Source organism: Apium graveolens, chromosome 2 (assembly GCF_009905375.1).
Source record: "Apium graveolens cultivar Ventura chromosome 2, ASM990537v1, whole genome shotgun sequence".
Classification (NCBI taxonomy): domain Eukaryota; kingdom Viridiplantae; phylum Streptophyta; class Magnoliopsida; order Apiales; family Apiaceae; genus Apium; species Apium graveolens.
In genome coordinates this window covers 123,257,935-123,270,957 of record NC_133648.1, presented here as the reverse complement: position 1 = coordinate 123,270,957, position 13,023 = coordinate 123,257,935, and the positions used below count along the sequence as shown (strand labels likewise).

The window sequence follows — 13,023 nt, the reverse complement described above, 5'->3', positions numbered from 1 at the left end:
AGGAGTCGTGGCGTGAATTAACACTGCCCTAAAGTTGAATTTTCCCCGCTACGTACACACGGCCTCTTGGCAATCAACCTCCAAGGTTACACGACTTCTATTTCTTTGGTGTAGTACAAAGAAATAGATTGAAAACACTCTTGATCATTGCCCAAAAATATACTTATATCTATATGAGAGGAAAATTGTTTTGTGTGTGCAAACATGAGGGGGAGACCTCCTTTTATAAGAGCTCAAACTTGTAACTCCAAAAATGGCCAAAAGACACCATTAATACAAGGAGGTAAAAAGGCTCCAAAGTGAAAAGTCACAAACTGAAAAGTCTTGAAGATTTTTCTAGATTTTTCTTTTAAAGCAAACTATAGAAATAATATTTATATTAATATTAATTCTAACATTCCCCCACATGCTGCAAAAGAAAAATAATTTAAGTAATTTAATGGGCAATGGATAGTCGGTTTCTTAAGCACCAATGTCTTGTGGACTTGAATTGATACCGGTGCATACAAACATGCCTCAAAACCATGTGAGGTAGAAAAATCCTTGAACCTCCCACGGAAGTTAGTGAAAACATATTTGCGCACTTTAACCTTTCTCAAATCAAGAAGTGATTTCGCAAATTATATTTTTATATAAGTGCCCCCATATTGTACCTGGATTTTCGTGAACGCTCTAGAGGTCCTTCGCCAAAGGACTCTCATAAGGGGTTGGGCAATAGCCCCACATTCACATAGGTAAGTTCATCAAGTTTGTATTGTCGCAAACCACCTCTTACGAGACTATGAACTTATTAAGAGCATTAGCTCATCCTAACAAATGTGACAATAATAAAAATACTACATCACTTTATTAATAGGAATGGTAGTAGTATATAAACATGAGTTCTTTTATGATTTCGTTTGACCCATTGAACTTAAACAAGTTTAAGATGGGTGTCCATCACAATTCACTCCACAATAGGCTTTAAACCCATTCCTTGTGCTGACTCCAACACTAATTTTCTACAAAGGCCTTTGGTGAGAGGATCTGCAATATTCCTCTCCGATTTTACATACTCGAGTGATATCACATTATTTCTGATCAGACTTCGAATTATAGCATGCCTCAAGCGAATATGTCTTTTCTTCCCATTGTAGAGTTGATTATTCGCTAGTCCCATTGCAGCTTGTGAGTCACAATGCATTGAAACTGATGGAGCTGGCTTCCCCCATAAAGGAATATCAGCAAGTAAACATCTTAGCCATTCAGCTTCTTGACCAGCCAACTCCAACGCAATAAACTCAGATTCTTGTGTGGATTTAGCATGACAAGTTTGTTTTGAAGATTTCCAAGATATAGCAGCTCCAGCAAGAGTGAATACATAACCACTAGTAGATTGAATCTCATCATTATCCGACACCCAATTTGCATCACAATATCCTTCCAAAACACGAGGACTTCTTTGATAATGCAAACCCCAATTTATAGTACCCTTTAAATACTTCAACAATCTAATCAAAGCACCCCAATGATCACGATTAGGATTGTGAGTGTATCTACTCAGTCTACTAACAACATATGCTATATCAGGCCTGGTATGATTCATCAAAAACATTACACTTCCAATTATCTTGGCATACTCTTCTTGGGAAACACTATGACCTTTATTCTTTTTCAAATGAATACTAGGATCATATGGTGTCTTCACAGAGGTACAATCAAATTGATTAAATTTCTTTAAAATTTTCTCAACATAATGAGACTGGTTTAACGACAACCCATATGAATTCCTAGTAATTTTTATGCCAAGAATCACATCTGCCTCTCCTAAATCCTTCATATCAAAACAGGAACTTAGGAAGGCCTTGCTAGTATTTACCACATCAATATTGGTACCAAAAATTAACATATCATCAACATATAGACATATGATCACACAACCAAATTGATCAAATTTAGAATAAACACATGCATCAGAATCATTTACTTGGAAGCCATCAGAGATGATAGTTTGATGAAATTTTTCATACCAGTCTTTCGGAGCTTGTCTGAGGCCATACAATGATCTTATAAGCCGACATACCTTGTCTTCATATCCCGGGACAACACATCCTTCTGGTTGCTTCATGTATATCTCCTCATTTAAATCTCCATTTAAAAAGGCAGTCTTCACGTCCATTTGATGCACAATGAGATTATGAATAGATGCAAGAGCTATTAAGGCTCTAATGGTGGAAATATTTGCTACGGGAGAGTAAGTATCAAAGAAATCAACACCTTTCTTTTGTCGATGTCCACCAACCACTAACCTGGCTTTGTATTTTTCAATTGATCCATCAGATTTATATTTCTTTTTAAAAATCCACCTGCTTCCCAGTGCTTTACAACCTCGAGGAAGATCACATAAAACCCAAGTATTATTATTCATAATGGACTCAATTTCACTATTAATAGCCTCTCGCCAAAAATTAGAATTAATTGATCTCATAGCCTCCTCATAGGTTTTAGGGTCTTCTTCAAGAATGAAAACATTTATCTCCTGCTCACCTACAAACTCTTTTTCAGTCAAAAAAGTAGTTAGAAAATCAGGTCCAAAGCTAGTCTCGACTCTAGCTCTTTTACTCCTTCTAGGCTCATGATTTGCATCGGTAGATGTAATATTATGATGTGACACTGATGAAGAAGATCCAGATGCTAAACATGATTGCACATTAGCTTTCATAGGAAAAATATGCTCAAAAAATTCAACGTCTCTTGACTCTTTAAATGGACCAAAACCATATGCATCTTTAAGAATAAGTCTATATGCACCACCATTAAAACCAACAAAAATACCATCAACAGTCTTGGGACCAATTTTACTTCTTTGAAAATCTGGGAGCCCAATTTTTCCCAAACACCACCACACTTTAAGGTAACTCAAGTTGGGCGCGAAACCCTTCCATAATTCATAAGGAGTTTTATCAGATTTTTTATGCGGCACACGATTAAGCACATAGCAAGCATATAAAATAGCTTCATAGAATGAACATATGTTTGCCAAGATGGTGGTAATTTTTCAAGAAGACAATTAGCTTGAAACATTTCACAAATTTTCATTCCTTCAGCAATAATATCAGCACATAAATATTCATACTCATGAACTTGTTGAAGAACAGGCTTATCATCAGACATACGAAAATTTAGCCAACGACTACATGCATATTTCTTAGTCCCATAATCATCAGAACCATACTTGGTTTTTAAAGCATCCCAAATTTCTTTGGCCTTTAAGGACTTGCTATAGATTAAATATAAAGCAGATGTCATATAATGCAATAACATTCCACGACAAGTCTTATTATCCTTCTCGAAATCTTTTCCAGAATTTTCAGGGGCTGAGTCTTTAGTGAGACAATAATCTACTCCAATTTGACTCAAGAAAAACTCCATCTTATCGGACCACATTTTATAATTTTTCCCATCAAAAGGGTCTAATTTAGACATATCAGGAATAAAAGTATTGGAATTCATGGTGGCAGATAAGATATATGCTAACACAAAATTCAACTTTAGAATGTAGGAAAAGAAGAGAGCAAACCGAAAAGAACTTGAGAGAATGAAGGAGTCGTGGCGTGAATTAACACTGCCCTAAAGTTGAATTTGCCCCGCTACGTACACAAGGCCTCTTGGCAATCAACCTCCAAGGTTACACGACTTCTATTTCTTTGGTGTAGTACAAAGAAATAGATTGAAAACACTCTTGATCATTCCCCAAAAATATACTTATATCTATATGAGAGGAAAATTGTTTTGTGTGTGCAAACATGAGGGGGAGACCTCCTTTTATAAGAACTCAAACTTGTAACTCCAAAAATGGTCAAAAGACACCATTAATACAAGGAGGTAAAAAGGCTCCAAAGTGAAAAGTCACAAACTGAAAAGTCTTGAAGATTTTTCTAGATTTTTCTTTTAAAGCAAACTATAGAAATAATATTTATATTAATATTAATTCTAACAATTATTAGTCTAGTTTATTACATACTTGTAACTGATTCATATAGCCATATATAAGTAGAGCAGTGTACACTATAAATACCACATTTGATCAATGAGAAAAAGTAACTTCTCTGAATATATCTTTTCTTTATCTCTTTATAAATGACTAAAATTTTAAATAATAACTAATTTACGATTAATATATAATAATAATAATAATAATAATAATAATAATAATAATAATAATAATAATAATAATGGTGGGTGTAGTTGATAGGGAGCATTTAATTTCTCCTGATACAAACACGAAAAGGCACATGCGCAAGACAAAAATTAGAGCAAACAATAATTAATTCTACGGGGATGATCTGATATATATACAACTAATCTGACAACAACATATGAACAAATTTGGGACTTTTAATCACTAATCTTTAAATATAAAGTAGAAAAGATCAAATTAGAACTACAAGTTTAAGCGTTTGCATGGAATACACATATCGACAATTTGTTTTTTTTTCTGCAAGATGCAACGTGTATCTAGAGACAAACTGTACTTGTGTAAATTTAGCTTATATATCTGTTTATGTATGTGAGGCTGATGCATATCTATTCGTACAACGATTTTCCGTAGCTCTATAGTACCTGCATATAGAAAAAACTTCGGATGAATCCAGAACGGCAAATCCAACTTGTTAAAATATTGGAGTTTTTAAAAACCTCTTAGTATGAGAAATGTAATTATCACGATCGTATTATCTCACGAGCACAGCAACTTCTTCATCATTAACATAAAGCCGCTTTCTTTGGGGAAAAATAATATTATTTAAATTCAATTTTCTATTTATATATAGACGCGTAGTGCTAGAATTATAAAAATAGGTACAAAAATTTGTTATCAAATAAAATGCATGGCATGACTGATGCGGTTTGTCATGTGATTTATTTGATGTTATTCGTATGAATACAGGAAGGTCAATTATTTTTTAGAAATCAGAATTTGGTAGGTGACATTTTATAACTAATTTGAAAATCAATTTTGTACTCTAATATTTTTCAATATATACAAAATTTATAAAACTATTCACTACAAGAAAATAAGGTTAAATACAACTGATTTAAATTCGACCGGGGTTAAATTCGATCGCAGGCGGTCAAATCTTTTGGACACGGCTAAATTCGACCGGCCTCGGTCGAATTCAAATGGTCGTGAAATTCGTTTTTTTCGTTTAATCGGCGTTCGCTTTGTTTTGGCCGGAATTAGTTAATTGTTGGTTGTTTTGTTTGTAAGTTTATATATGAATATTAGATTTCCGAATCAATTTTGAGTGTCATAAGCTGAAAAACCAGACTGGGGTTTTGGATTGAACTTGGGTTGCCGCTGGAAGGCGGGAAGACTGACCTGATTTTGGAAATTTTCCAAATTCCGGCAATTTTTTTAAAAATTGGTGTTCTTTAATTTGACCGAAGGACATTGAATTTAGAATTGTATCTTCGACCATATATGGTTGAATTTAATTATTCTGTGGGACTTTTAAATTTTTTCATAAAATTTAATTATTTAGGCGGGATATTCAAATTTTTAGTCAAAAATAAAAATCGATCGCCCTTGGTCGAATTCTTCCGGTCTTATTTAAACGGTTGTAATTTTCCGATCGTAATTAAACGGTCGAATTTAGTTAAATACGACTGAATTTCTAAATTCGACTCCCTTTATTACAACCTATTCAAAATCAGTCGAAATTAACTAAATTCGACCGCGCGCGATCGAATTAAGCTAAATTCGATCGATTTTTTTCGATCGATCGAATTTAGTTAATTTCGACCGATTTTTTTCGGTCGAATTTAGCGTTTTTTCTTGTAGTAATTATACTAAAAATGATAGTGTAAATGTTAATATTTATTAAAACTATAACAAATTTGAGTTACATAATTAGATCAAATCTAGCTAATTAGTGAAATCTTAGACGCAAACGGTGTTTTGGCTATTAACAAATACAAACACAACTGTGAAATATACAATCGGAAATCTATAGTTTTGACAAAAATTGTTTAGGCGCGGATAAAATGTAACGAAGCAAGATAGGTCTATTTCTTGATGTATACTAATTTACCACGTATCGTCTATTGTTATTTTGGTAAAAATAAACGTATAAACAACATCAACTATGATAGCTTGTAACAATTTGTCACCAAAACGCGACTATATAAAGCGACCTCTACTATGATGCCAAAATTCAAATTATACCAGAAAAACACAAATTCACAGATATGAAGGCAACTTGTTCATTTGTTTTCCTCATCTCATTTCTTCTGCTCTTTCCTTTTTCAAGTGCTGATGATTATCCTGGCCAGGCATTTATTCACTGCCTCGTGTTCCAAACTAATGTGTCGATTACTGATGTCACTTATACCCCCAACAATGCTTCTTATGAACCAATTTACGAGTTTTCACTGCGAAATCCGCGGTTTAATAACTCAGATAGGCTCAAACCTGAAGTCATTGTCACCCCAGTATCCGAATCCCAAGTGCAATCTGTGGTTCGATGCGCCCGCCGGACCCACTTAAGGATACGGACTCGGTGTGGAGGCCACGATTTCGAAGGTCTTTCGTATAGTAGCACGTATGATGATATTCCGTTTGTGTTACTCGATATGATTAACCTTCGAAATGTTACTGTCAATGTTGCTGCTAAAACAGCCACCGTTGGAGCTGGTGCCACGCTCGGTGAACTTTACTACTGGATTTACAGAGCAAGTGGCACGCTTGCTTTCCCCGCTGGTGTTTGGTCTACTGTTGGTGCAACTGGACTTATATGTGGGGGCGGGTACGGTGTACTGCGCCGCAAATATGGTCTTGCTGCAGACAATGTCCTCAACGTTCGCATTGTAGATGTTTACGGAAATATTCTTGATAGAGAAACAATGGGTGAAGATCTTTTTTGGGCTCTAAGAGGCGGAACTTGTTCTAGCTTCGGTGTTGTTTTGTCATGGGATCTGAATTTAGTTGATGTTCCTCAAACTGTTGCGATTTTCAATGTTATGAGAACATTAGAACAGAACGCTACGCAAGCGATTCTACCGTTCCAAACAGTTGCTCGAAATCTGCCGTACGAAGTTGATGTTCGAGTCCGTATTAGTACAATTTTAAGCAACGCAAGTACTCGACCGGATAACAAAACAGTTCAGCTAACATTTACAAGTGTATATCTGGGTCCAGCAGATGAACTATACACAATTATTCAGACAAATTTACCCGAGATAGGGCTATTAAGATCCGATGTTCAGGATGTGACTTGGATTCAGGCTTTAATGATTGGCTCATTTTTTCCATTATTCGCTACTAATTATACTCCAGAAGATTTTCTTGACAGAACATTCTTAGCTGATATTCCTACGAAAGCAAAATCAGATTTTGTGAGAGAACCTATTTCCGAACAAGGCATAAATGGCCTGTGGGATAAGCTTCTTGAAGTGGATCCAGGTGACACAACTGTAATCTTTACACCATACGGTGGAGTTTTGGACGAGTATCCCGAATCAGCAATTCCATTCCCTAACAGAAATGGAACATTGTACATGATTTACATGAGAATACTTTGGGTTGGAAACACAACACAGAAACTGGAATGGATTAGAGAATTATACGAATACTTGAGGCCTTACGTTTCGAGTAATCCGCGAAGAGCGTACTATAACTATGACGATCTTGATCTGGGATCGAACAATGGAAGAGGTCCCATTAACTATGTCAACGCCAGCAGATGGGGAAGAGCCTACTTCAACAATAATTTTATGAGATTAGTTTGGGTGAAGACGATGGTTGATCCACATAATTTTTTCCGACACGAGCTAACGATCCCTCCATTTTCGTTGGCTATGTTGTCAAATACTTGATCCAGATGATCAGACTGCTACTTTATTTACTAAATAAAACAAATTGATTACCATTATTACCATATAAATATGTATCTACTTGACTACTTCATTTCAATTGTCCCACCTGCATGTATATACTAGTTTTTGTAGCAAAGAGCCAAAGATTGCCCAGGCACGTGTATATATATATATATATATATATATATATATATATATATAAGTCGGTCTTCTTTGCGGTTACCTGTTACATTCCATATATCCAATGACAATAATTATATTATTACCTATCTATAAGACACTATGTGCCCATTGGATTTGATTATTTTTTTCTCATACAATGTTAGGTGCGAGTTTTTACTGAACGATAATTTTTATCATTTTCAGATTAAAAAAATTAAATTTATTATATTCAAACACGAATATACTTGACAAATTGTCTTAAATATTCATTATCTATGTTTAAATATTTAATATACTGACTTTAAACCTGCACGGGATGATTATCATTTTTTATATAAATTTTTAAAAATATTCATTCTTTATCTAATTAAATTTTAATATGATAATTTTATCTCTAAAGAAATTTTATATTTTTCATTAATAATATATTTTCCAAATAATTATACATTTTGTATTTATATATTTTGTTATTATTGTATTTTATATTTGATTTTGATAACCATAATATAACATATGTGTTAAAATTTATTTTATTTCACATTTTAAATTTGAAAATAGAATATTTTAATTATCTCACATGATATGTTTACCTAGTTATTTTTTTTATTTATATATTTTCTTTTCTTATTCTTGTGTAGTTTGGGGTTTGCATGTTTGTAACAATATTTATAATTTTTTTGTTTCCAGTAATAATTTTTGAAAAAAAACTTTATATTCTATGTCATATTACTTTTAAATATTTTTGTTAGATTTATTTTTCAATTTTAAATGGCAATAATTTTTTTATTGTTTTTTTATCGTAGGTAACCCGTAGTCGCTACCCTTTGGGTGCGCACTGGGTAAACCCTACGGGCTCACGCAATAGCCTGCAAACCACGTGAACCAAGTTAAACCGCATTTAAGCGACATGCTCTAACTCAGGAGGCATAATCATAAATTCTCCTCCCGTGGGATTCGAACCTGTGACCAAGAGGATAATTAAATGGATTTGTTTTAGATGATTAATGTACTCTAAATTTTTTAAAATACAATTCGTAATTTTCCTTTTTCACAAAATAAATCAAAACACATGTAATAGTCACACCTAAATATAATCTAATATGCCCTATCTCGGGTAAATTTGTTAATTGTTACTTATATTTATTTTTATAAAAATAAATGTTGCTTGTATTATAAAAATAAATGTTACATATTCTTAAATATTCTAAAATAATATTCAAAGTATTATCTATTGTGTTTATTGTTGTGGAATAAAAATTAGAGTGTGTTAGTATTTAATGTTAGAGTTTGTGAGTTTCGAGCTTTAATGGATGCTCTTGCGTTCGGGACTATCGGTCCTTGCAAGATGCCTACGTATCTCTGTGGTAGAGAATTAAGCCAAAAACGTAGTTTTAGGTTGATCGGTAGAGCCCCGAGGTGAGTCTAGGGTTAGACTTGGATGGGGGGACTTCGTGGACAAGTTTCCGACTTAGATGGTGATTAGGAGTCCTATAAGGGAAGGAACTCCAGAATCATATGTGTAGGACTTTGAGTCCGTTTAGGACTCATGTCTCTACTCTTCCAGCCGTATTGGGCCTAGCCCGTGAACAGCTTGTGTTCGTGGACCTTGAGGGGCCTGTCCACATGGGCCGTCTTGAGTCTGCTACGAGCTCGGACCAGACAGGTTTGTGCTGGACTTCATGTAAGAAGCCCAAGTATAATTAATGTGACATTTAATATGTCTTTAGAATATACTTTCTATCCATATCATTTGACCCCCCAACTTCCGTGAATACTGCTCGAGTTTTCGTGGAAGTTATAATGGTCTTTTCGCGACTCGGGGTACTTTTGGTCCTTTTCGGGTATCGGCCCTTCACGGGTATCGTCGTTTTATCGTAAAGTGTGGAGCGACCTATACATTTACAATGACTTATTAATGTGAATATACACACTTAAGGCCTTTGTACAGGCTATTTGGATAGTGTTCAACACTAAACGGTCCTAATCGGGACTAAAAAGCGAGCATTTATCACCCCTTAACCTTCGTCAATGTTAGTTATAGGATGAAAACTGCTAACTGACCCTAATCGGGGCTAATCGGCCCTAATCGGGGTTAATTTCCATGTACAAGCTGCTAAATAGGCTTAAAAGAGCCTAATTTTAACTAGAATGCACTAATTGGCCTTAATCGAGGCTAACCTACCCTAAATGGGGCTAATGAGGACTAATCAGGACTAATCAGCATGCATAAGACACTAATTTTTCTTAATTCACACTAATCACGAGAGGGAATAGGTTAAACGACCCTAATCTGGGCTAATTTCATCACGCGAGTCACTAATTTCCCTTGATTCGGGTTAATTGCACTTAATATACACTAATCGGTCCTAATCTGGGCTAAATTTCACTAATCGGCCCTAACCTGGGCTTAATCCTAAAATCCTAAAAATTTAAAAAAATTCGAATTTATTCTGATTTTTTCCATTTCTTTTAAAAATTTGGAAAATTTTCGTAGGGGGGTCGTCGGGGCCAAGCAAGACCTCCTGTTGTAGGAGGCTCTGCTTGGCCACATGCCCTCAAATGTGGGCTGCTCGACCTAGGGAGGTCGTCTACCTCCTGGTCGGCCAGGGGCAGGTCCTCATGTCCCTGGTTGGCCAGTGGTGTTTGCTCCAAATTTTTTTTGTAGAGCCTCCTACTCAGAATCAAGTCCTTTGTGCTCTTTTCTAGGCTACTCTTACTCTTAGCTACCCATGAAATTAATCTCATGGTTGTCCAAGAGTTCCTCAGGGTTCTGCTACGCTTGTTTCAGTGTACGTTCTGTAGTCATTCTAGCGAACGTTCTGTACTCGTTCTTACTGAGTGCTCCGTGTTCTATTGAACTTGTTCTTATAGGAAGTTCTATACTTCACCAAGCTTGTATAAACTTGCTTTATAGGATGTTCTGTACTGCAATAGACTCATTCTCGTGGACGTTCTAGTCTTCACGAAACTTAGCTCCGATGTGAGTTATCCTTTTCAAGAAATCATCAAGAGACTACTTCTGAGGGGGTTGTCTGGAACAACTTCAGAAGGCTCAGGGCTCTCTTACAAGAGCTCCTGTTCGGCCAGAAGGCCCCAATTGTAGAATGGTCGGCCATGAGTGGTCTTAATAGGCCTTGTGGCCACTCTCAGTGAGGTCTGATCAGCCGGGAGGAAAAGTTCTCTGAATCCTTCACGGTGAACGCTTTAGTCTTCACGAAACTTGTTTCCGTGAATCCTCTATTCTTTACGGAGCTTGTTCTCGCTGGCGTTCTGATCTTTATGGAATTTGTTCTCGTGAAGGTCCTGGTCTTCACGAAACTTGTTTCTGTCGGGGGTCAATCCCTTTCTACAAATTCCCACAAAATTTCTCAAGGGAGCTACCAGAACAACTTTGGAAGGCCTCAAGGCTCTCTTACAGAGGCTCCTGGTCGGCCATATGGCCTCTAATTGTTTCCTAGCCGGGCAGGGCTAATCTTAATGGATTTTAAGGCCCTTCGCGGTATCCTATAGAGGCTCCTGGCCGGCCATATGGCCTTCATTTATTGTCTAGTCGGCTAGGAGTGGTCTTAATGGACTTTGAGGCCCTCCGAGCTGTCCTACAAAGGCTCCTGGTTAACCATATGGCCTTCATTTGTTGCCTGGTCGGCCAGGAATGGTCTTAATTGACCTCGGAAGCGTCCTGTAGGGTAGTTTAATCCGTCAGGAGGAGAACGTTCTGTTCCAGTGCTCATGAGCACTCTGGCCTACACGAAACTTATTTAGCTAAAAAGCTAATCTTGTTTTAACTTCTATAAATTTTTCTAATCATGGTGATTAACATAATCAACTCTTAGCTAAGACTAATGACTTATTCTTAGTCTCATCCAGGCTATTTCCGGAAGACTAATACGGTAAGCGGTGTCCTGCATAGCTCTATTCGTTTATTATGTCATCCTTTCCCTCTTTTCGACCATTTTTATCCACCATTTCTGGTGTTCTTTCGAGAAGTACCTGCTAACGCAAACCAGGAAGAGTTATGAGTCATAACAGAAGATGAGAAGTGTTCATTTTCATTCACATCTTCATTTCTCAACTTTTCAAATTCTCAAACTCTCTCAAGCTCCTATTTTTCTCTCAGGCTCTTCAAAGATGTCTAGTGGAAAAGGTCCTAGCAAGTCCACTTTATCCCAGAAGGAAGCTATGCACAAGAGGGCTACTCTTCGCTCTCTGCAAGGTATAGCTCTCTTTTCTCCTTTCTCTATTAACCGTTGTTCCAACAGCCTAAAGAGTATGCTAGATGAGAGGGCGGACGACTACCCAAGTACCGTCCATTTTGATGTGTTTCATCATAAGAGTATGCTCCGTGAGAAGGATGTCAAAGAGATTCAGTCGACTTACTCTTGGTTCGACTGCTTAAAGATTCGCAAGGCTAAGCCTAGCGAGAGGGCTTGCAATCTCTGCCACCAAAGGCTATTCGTGTATAAGGTGGCCCCGAAGTCCGGGCTACGGTTTCCCCTACACCCTTTCATCATTCTGTTCATAGTGAGATGTCACGACTTAGGCATCCCCTTGAGTGTAATGATGTTTCGAAGCATTTTCATGATCAAAGCTTCTCTTTTGAACAGACCTGGTTGAGTCATGATACAACATAGAGCTCATGTTCCTCACATGGTGAACACCAGCTCTCTTCATGACTCAAACCACAAATGGAACAAGAAGCTTGTGGTCGTAGAATGGAAGGGTGGAGACTGGGGGCGTACTTCAGACGTGACTTCAGCAGCCTAGTTGATAGTTCTCATTACATTCTTAACCTTTCCGATGCTGAACTTCATGCTCGCGATCTTCTTATCGATGATGACGGGAGAACCCCTTACTGGGAGTTCGTAACAGAACCAAGCTCGTTGAGGCAGACATTAGCGGCCTTTCTATAGAGGGTATTAACTTTTATTCTACATCAACTTTGTATAAGTTTATTCTTATATATGTCTCATTTTATCTTGTTTCAGCTGCTGAGGCTCTCGATGCAAA

At 36.6% G+C, this 13,023-nt stretch overlaps 2 protein-coding genes across 2 annotated transcripts; both read left to right on the top strand.

Moving 5' to 3' along the window:
* The first annotated feature begins 6,228 nt into the window (after nt 1-6,228).
* LOC141692838 (berberine bridge enzyme-like 18) lies at nt 6,229-6,872 on the top strand. Its single transcript, XM_074497790.1, has 2 exons — nt 6,229-6,785; nt 6,851-6,872. Exons 1-2 carry the CDS (start codon nt 6,229-6,231, stop codon nt 6,870-6,872), a joined length of 579 nt encoding a protein of 192 aa, XP_074353891.1.
* On the top strand, nt 6,810-7,951 carry LOC141707809 (berberine bridge enzyme-like 24). The gene has a single exon (XM_074511178.1). The coding sequence runs from the start codon at nt 6,883-6,885 to the stop codon at nt 7,852-7,854; it is 972 nt and encodes a 323-aa protein (XP_074367279.1). The 5' UTR covers nt 6,810-6,882; the 3' UTR covers nt 7,855-7,951.
* Nucleotides 7,952-13,023: the final 5,072 nt, after the last annotated feature.